This window comes from Quercus suber, unplaced genomic scaffold, assembly GCF_002906115.3.
Source record: "Quercus suber isolate HL8 unplaced genomic scaffold, Cork oak 2.0 scaffold_897, whole genome shotgun sequence".
Classification (NCBI taxonomy): Eukaryota; Viridiplantae; Streptophyta; class Magnoliopsida; order Fagales; family Fagaceae; genus Quercus; species Quercus suber.
This window is the reverse complement of record NW_027070323.1, coordinates 25877-34263: the sequence shown is the minus strand read 5'-3', so window position 1 is coordinate 34263 and position 8387 is coordinate 25877. Positions and strand designations below refer to the sequence as shown.

Sequence of the window (8387 nt, the reverse complement as noted above, 5' to 3'; positions counted from 1 at the left end):
CTTCAATACAATGAGGTTGCTCTGGATATGTTGAAGTCTTTGCTGTTAAGTTAGCTGTATGATTGGATGATATCTTTTCTTCCTCCTTTCTATTGATACTTGTTCTTTTTGTTTTAATGTCATTGTGTCTGTGTACACAACTTGTGTACATGGTGATTTTTTTTTTTTATTAACGTTTATTACTTATCAAAATAAAAATGGTTTTTTTGATTTTTAGGTTGAATTGAATGTGTAGGTTGTTCTCTTTCCTAGAAAATTTGATCATTTTGTCTACTAAGCCTATTAGGAGAAAATGCCCCTCGATTACCTGCTAACTGATTTTAGCAGGTGGGGTTAGTTGCCTATAGGTTTTACTAGCTAGAGGCGAGTCTAAAGGGGTCTTCTTTAGAAAGGTTCCCTACTTTATCAAAAACAAATGTTGTGCCTATTGTGTAGGTTTGAAGTAACATGAATTACTATGATATCCACAGTTGGGTCAAATAAGATATAAAAAGTAAAAGATGATAAATTGAGGATTATACTTTTTTAGGACTGTTGCTAAATTCATGAACATTTATGTTAGCAACTCAGTTACTTTCATGAATATTATGTATGCATGCATGTGATACTATTGGTATTTGTTTGGCTTGGTAAAAAGGTTTTTAATACATTATGTGATTGAGTGTGACTACTGAAATTAATAAATTATATGTTTGGCTTGGTAAATTTACATTTTTCATGATTCATTAGCATACTCTAGAATATGTAACTAAAAGGGAGTGTATTTAATTAAGTAAAGTGTCGATAATATAATATTGAAATTGATTTCTGATCATAAATTTATAGTTTACATTTTTTGTAATGCTCTGTAAATGAGAAGTTGATTAAATGTTATTGTTAATCAAAGTAGTGGGAAAATGGTTTTTGAATTAATAAATGCAAACCCAATTGTGTATGAGAAGAAAGAGCGTCGAGCACGAAGCATGCCAACTGCTGTGGCAGAGTATGTTGTCGAAACCCATTGACCAACAAGAAGTTTTTGATATCCTTTCTCTTCAATTATTTTGGTATGGTCTATGTACTTTTAAAAGTACTTATTATAGAGGAATATCAAAAGTTGTGTTTAGGGAATTGGGATTGGATGGACCCAATTTTTTTTTTTTTATTTGCTTTTTGAGTTGTTTTGACCTTACTTTGGGAATTAGTTCCTCTACTTTTGACATGGAAATGAAATGAAAGAAATAACACTTGGTTTTTTACTCTCCTACACACATGCACGCCCACACTCATGCATGTTGGTGCAAACAAATAATACTTGATTTTAGTTCCATGTGTCCTTTTTCTTTTTTCGCTTTTCACACAATCATCTTTAGGTTTACTGCCATACAGATGTGTGTATGTAAGCTGATACTTAACAAGTAAATAAAATATGGTTTCAGCATCAGCTAAACATGTTATTATTGGATGCTTGACATCTTATGTTAAAATTTAAGTTCTGAATTAATATATGTTGAACTTAAAAATAAATATGTTTATATTCCATTCTCTTTTGAACATCGTAGTTCCTAAGATGCTTTCTGAAGTTGATCACTCATTTCTGGTTATGATATGGAAGAGAATGTACAAGTTCATTTTGCATCTTGAAAGTTCAAAATGTGTATAAAACACCCTTGAACGTTTAGACCCCAAATTATAAAATATCAATTCAAGCTTATAATCAAACAATTAATGTGCGGAACATGAATATAAGCCAGTCATGGAATTGATAACTAATCTATGCCAAATATAAACACATCCACAGCAGTAAATATAAGACAAAGATAAAGGGAAGAAAGATGCAAACACACGGACAACACACAATGTGTTATCAAAGAAGAAATCGAAGTCCTCGGCATTAAACCTCTCTGCCGCCCTCCAAACGGTCAAATAATCCACTAAAGAATGTAGTTGGGATACATGAACAGCAGAAGACCCTCCAAGCCTAATCTACCTAAGTACCTAGGCCCTCCAAGCTTCTTACTCCAACGAGATTGCGCTGAACCTATTTCTTCTTTAGCTTCCCGGATTCCGCTACTAGACCATAGCATCAACCAATGTATATTGGTTCTTCCAAATTGCTTCCCTTAGCACCAAACGAACCTTCTCACAGACGTAGGTGTGGTGAGATAAGGATTTAGTCAATGACCTCTCAAGGGTATGACAATGGAGAGGAAGAGAGTAGAGGAATTTGTAGAGTCTCTAAGGTAAAGATTGGGGATGAGGCAATCTTGTTTTTCTCTAGGGTTTCTCTCACAAAATTCTCTCTTGAAACTCTCTCAAATTAGTGGGTATAAGGGTTTATATATAGTGGTGTGTGTTTGAAATACAAAAAGTCAGTTTTTGCCAAACAGGGCTGATTGGCGGCTTGACCTCGCGGCTTGTCCAAGTCGCGAGTTCAAGTCGCGACGTAACGGCCTGGCCAGCCTGGGACTTTTGTCCTATAGTGCGACAGCTAGCACGACCCTTCAGCTTCCCTGTGTGCTTCTCATATACCTGTATTTGGCAGCTTGCCAATCGCGAGTCAACCACAAGTCCTAGCTGCGAACCCCTGCTTTCTTGCACATACTTAAGCTTTTCTTCACCTCTTCTCACACACTACCCTTACAATAATCCCACCTAAATATAGGGTTACTAATTGCTAAATTACAAGCAAATTGGCACGGAATAAAGCCAACAAGATGGTTGATAAATTTCAATCTTACAATCTCCCCCTTTGGCTATTCCGTGACAAAAATCTAAAACAAACTCTAGACATAATACGTGAGTTGGGAACAGTTGAAAAACTCACTCACACCTAACTCTAGAATCTGTGGAGCTTTAGAACCATAAGAACAAGTAACTCCTGAAATATAACAACACAATAAGTTCATTGTATGCAGAAAAACTTGTAAAGCAAATGGAACAAGCACAATGCGATCAAGCACAATGGAATAAAGCAATAAACCATGGTAAGACCAAAACATGCAATCACTATAACCATGATCACAATGCGAACAACCGGACATTCAAGATGACAAACATAAGGCAAATCACTTGAATGACCAACACTCAACCAATGCACAACACATGAAGTATGTGCATCTAGGAAAAATTCTACAAGGGCACAAGAGTGACAATACTTAAAAAGGAATGCATAGCATTAGGTTAGAAGTACTGATTTAACAAAGCAGAAAGGCTACATATAACATGGCACAAACCATAAAGGCCTACAAGTGTGCATAAACAAACCCCTAAAACTTACATAAGCAACATGGGTACAAATTCGGAAACAAATGTGCTTAATTAACTGAATAACATCAACAATATATAATAGAAGCTAAAGATAGACAAAAGCATGTTAGCTGAAATCTCCCCCTTTCGTTGAGCTCCCCCTGCCAACAGCATATAGCTAGTTTTCATCATCTTCTAGTTTTCTCTAAATTTGATCCAATTGAGTTTGAAAGAAGTGAACTTCGTATCCCATTGAATGTTGAGATGGTGCAAGATGGATGTAAGTCCTAACATCTTTGTACTCAGCTCATTGACAGATGCTACAATAGAGTCTAGCTTCTCCTTTGTAGGTGATGCAGCCATCTGTAAACAAGCAGAAAAGGCCACAACAAGGCAAAAACACAATGTGAAAATTTACACATATTAGCAATAAGGTAGTTACAAAGAGAGTAACAAAGTGACCAGACAGAACACAGAATCAGCACAGTTGATAATCAAAGGATGGATATATCAAATCAAACAGGTTTAAACAGCAAAAGAGCAGTCAAGAGCAAAAAAAATGACATTGTAAATCTCATTCAAATAGATATGAACCTATGTCAATGAGCCATGACATAATGGGTATGAAGTGTGCAAGAAGGAAACTAAAAACAACATCATAAACAAGATTAGGTATTTTAAAATAAGAACAATGCCAACCTCAAACACCACACACTCAAATATCCTGAAAATTCTAATACCACATTCAGAGATAAATATAGAAACCCCAAAGCCATATGCCCAAAAGAAAATCTAACAAATATCAATGTTCAGACCAAATATTGGCAACCTGATGAACACACATATCACTGAAACACCTCTGCAACAAAAAGAAATACCCTCACATAATCAATCTCAACATTTCAGGCAAACCCATGTTTGAACAAAATATATCACAGAATCATAGATGCAACATTCAAAACAATAACCTAAAAGGCAAAACAGTAAGAATGAAGTAAGGGAAAAAATACCCATACCTTTTTCTTGGTGTTTGATGAGGACATGATGCAAAGATAAGAGCTTTTTCAAAGAAACACAGAGTGTTTGAAAGAGTGATTTGAGAAAGACAATGAACAGTCACAAATTTTCGAGGGAAAAACTGAAAAATAATTTTAAAAATTGCATTTAAAATGCAAAACACGCGTTTTTTGCAACTGGATCAAGTCGCCAATAAGTCGCCAGGGTAAGCTGCGAACCACTATGAAGCAAGATTTTTTGAAAAATCTTATAAGTGTTTTTCGCAACTGGAAGGTCTACCCGCGAGATAGTGGCTAGGGGAGCTGCGAAAATCTCTGTGTGCCCCTCGCGACTGGACCTTCCACCCGCGAACAAGTCGCCACACTAAGCCGCGAAAACTACAAAAACTCAAATTTTTTGAAAAATCTTCTAAGTCTTTTTCGCGACTGCAGCCTTGACTCGCCAGTGATCCGCGAAAACTCTCGGAGTGAGCTTCTCGACTGGAGCATGCGACTGGACCTACCTGCGACTGAGTCGCCAAAACAGGGCAACACTATTTTTGAAAAATTTTGACATTTTTGTAAAACAAAATACTTTCCAAAAACAAACTAAAACACTCAAAAATATTTTTGTGTTTGATCAACAAAGATTGGGCTTGTGAAAACACATTTAATCAAGTACAACCACACAAATGAATATGGCATTCATTGAACATAGACTTGTGTATTGTGTGTGGATATCAAAAATGAGATAGTCCTTAGTCTAATGTGAAACTTCAATGATCAATTCAATCAAGGTATACATAACTAGCACTAGATAATGTGACCTATCTCAATTATAGAAACATGCATATATGACCTCCCACAAGCACTTGATAACAATACTTTGAAACTTTTCATTTGCCTCCATATTCAACATATCATTTGCATTTTTTGGGCAAAGAAAATCTCTATTTGAGATAGATGCCTGAAATTTTTGATATTTCAATTGATGAGTTAGCTTTTGGCTTTTTGGGCATCAAACCTTTTATTTTGGTTGCTTTCCCTTTTTCCTAATCGAATACTAGTATGTGCGACAGGCTTTTGCAGATCTATATCTCTTTTCATTTGAAGATTTACATTTAGAGAGCTCTTTTAAGCATAAAAATAAAAAGTGGGAAGATATATAGGCATGAGTCTATGCATGTCTCAAGATTAACAAAACCATTCACTAATCATTCATGACAAGGTTGAAGATCTATTTACAACAATCACATAGATTTCAGAATTTTTCCATAATGATATGAGTGCATAAGAGACAAGCTAAGCTCGTTAAATGCACAAAGCCATTAGTACAAAGATACAAGGCAAAACATGCTTTGAGACTAACCTCAACAAAGTCGATCAAGCTTTTTGGATTTTCAACTTTTTATGTGTTTTTGGATATTTGACACAAAAACAGTAAAAGATTGATCAAAAGACATACCAACAAAAATAAATAAATGCATTTGAAGCAAAGACATAACACAAAAAAATTACTAGCAAGAAGCACACAACCAAGCATATTCACAAATATGAGAAGTATTGATGCATGGACATGTTGTAATGCTTATACATGAGTACTCTTTGTCACCCACATGTCACGTGCGTTTGGAGTGATATCCTTGATGGATCGAGTATGAGAGTTAGGACTGTCAAACCTTCGTGTGAAGCTTTCCAGGCAATTGGTGAAGGCACCGATCATCTTCATCATGTCCATCATTCTTGGATCACGGTTTTGACTTCTTGGTTGCTCACCACCCCAAGACCTCATGTTATTTCTTCTCCCTCGTGACCAAGGTGCACTTGCATTGTTGTTTACTCTCAACTTTTGACAGTTGGGTCTGGTATGTCCTTGCAATCCGCAATAGTGACAAACATATTCCGTTCTCGGACCCTACTGTGTTCTTGGAACTGATTTCCCTCTAGCTCCATATCTGGATTTTGATTGACTACGGACTTATTTATCACCCGTTAATCAGCCATATTCTTCTTCTTCTCAGCCTTAATTTTCTCAGGACTGGACCTATCCACAGTCGTCTCCTTAGCCGTCACAAACTTCACTTCTTTGGTGACCTTGGCTGAAGAGCTACTTCCTCCGATGTATCCTAAACCGGATTTGTCTAAGGCATGTTTCTGAGATGAAATAACATCGTCCAGTTTCTTGGAGGACACTCTATCTACCTTGGCATGAGCTTGCACTACCTCTTGCTCAAGAAACCTCACTTTTGTGTAAGCTTCTGATAGCTCACCATTAAGTGCTTCAATCTCACACTTTGCCTCCTTGTATCTTACCAGCAGACTTTTGTAGTCTTCCTCAGCTCTCTTTATCTTCTACACAGCCGGCTTTGTTACCTTGGTATACTCACCTGATTTCTCAAGAAGCAAGGCGTAATTCTTTTGAAGACTAGATGTATCTTCTTCTTCTTCAGCCTCTGATTCTTCAACAATCCCAATGGACTCCAAATCAGAATATTCGCCAAGTTCCTTCACAAGTGAACCCAAATCATCTGATGACTCCACATGTGCAATGATCATGAATGCGGAGTAGTTTCCTTCTCCGTCACAACTCTCTTCAAAATTAGAACTCGAAGAGTCTATATCACTTAGCGTTGTGGCATATGCCTTGCCTTTTCCTCTCAAGAAATTTGGACACTCCTTCTTGAGATGCTCATGGTCATTGCATTCAAAACACACAATGTCTGAAGGAGATTGAAAATCCTTCCTTTTTTTCCTCGTAAGCTCTTTCCTATCACCTCTTGAAGATGAAAATTTCTCTCTGTTGAATGGTTTCCCATTGTTCTTCATCTTCATAAATTTGCGAAAGTTTTTCGCAAGATATGCTACTTTCTTCTCCACTCCATCTTCATCGGAAGGATCATCCATTCTTTCGGTGATGGATTTAAGAGCAAGTGATTTACTCGTCTTGTGGGAAGGCAGTCCTAGCTCATAAGTTTGGAGAGACCCTATCAACTCTTGGATTTTGATTTCATCCAAGTCTTTGCTTTCTTCTATGGCTGTAACCTTTGCTCTAAAACTTTCAGGCAAGGACCTCAATATTTTTCTCACCACCTTAGTATCTTCAATCTTCTCCTCAAGATTGAGTTTAGCAATTACAATTTCATTGAGCTTCCCATAGAATGAATCAAACGATTCATCTTCACCCATCTTGAGCTCTTCAAACTTGGTGGTAAGCATTTAGAGCTTTGTGTCCTTCACCTTCTTAGTACCTTTATATGTAGTCTCCAAAATCTCCCAAGTTTCTTTGGCTACGGTCATATGAGAGATCTTGTGAAATTCATCAAGAGACACACCACAAAAAATAACATTTAAAGTTTTACTATTAGCATTGGCTGCCGCAAGAGGTGCCTTATCCCAAGTGGATTTTTCAGCCTTCAGCCTGGTCTAACCTATTTCAACCACATCCTACACGGTGTCATCAATAGAGCATAGAAATGCCCTCATTCTAACTTTCTAGAAGGCATAATTGTTACTATCAAAAAATGGTGGAACATTTAAGGATTGAGACCTATCCATCTCAAAAGGGTCAAGGATCACACTCAGGTATTTAAACCACAACAAGTGTACCCGCTCTGATACCAATTGAAAGTTCAAAATGTGTATAAAACACCCTTGAACTTTTAGACTCTAAATTATAAAATATCAATTCAAGCTTATAATCAAACAATTAATGTGCAGAACATGAACATATAAGCCAATCACAGAATTGATAGCTAATATATGCCAAATATAAACACATTTACAGCAGTAAATATAAGACAAAGATAAAGGGAAGGAAGATGCAAACACACGGATAATATACTGTTAGGAATTTAGACCCCTTAAACACACAGATTGCGTAGCCTAGATTAATTAGCCAAGTTGTTACTTAGTCAAATTATGCAATTCTAGGTTAAAACAATCCAAACAATCATATCAAGAATATAAAGCAGCGGAAAATAAATAACACAAGATATGATCACCCAGGAAACCACACGGTAAAAACCTGGGGAGGATTTGACCCACCGATCCTCAAGGCTAACCTGAATTCACTATGAAAGAATTGAAGTTCATACAAAAGGACTACAAGCTCCCCGCTCGACTTCCTAATGCTACCCACCAGTAGAACTTCCTGACACGACCACG

The 8387-nt window shown here is 36.7% G+C and overlaps 1 protein-coding gene across 1 annotated transcript in view; it reads left to right on the top strand.

Annotated features, from left to right (window-relative positions):
• Positions 1–895: 895 nt before the first annotated feature.
• Positions 896–8387, top strand: part of LOC111986733 (protein AE7) — a 12812-nt gene continuing 5320 nt past the window's right edge. Inside the window, exon 1 of the mRNA XM_065768162.1 lies at positions 896–986. Coding sequence (XP_065624234.1) covers positions 897–986 — 90 coding nt within the window. The 5' untranslated portion in view covers position 896. The remainder of the gene's footprint in view (positions 987–8387) is intronic.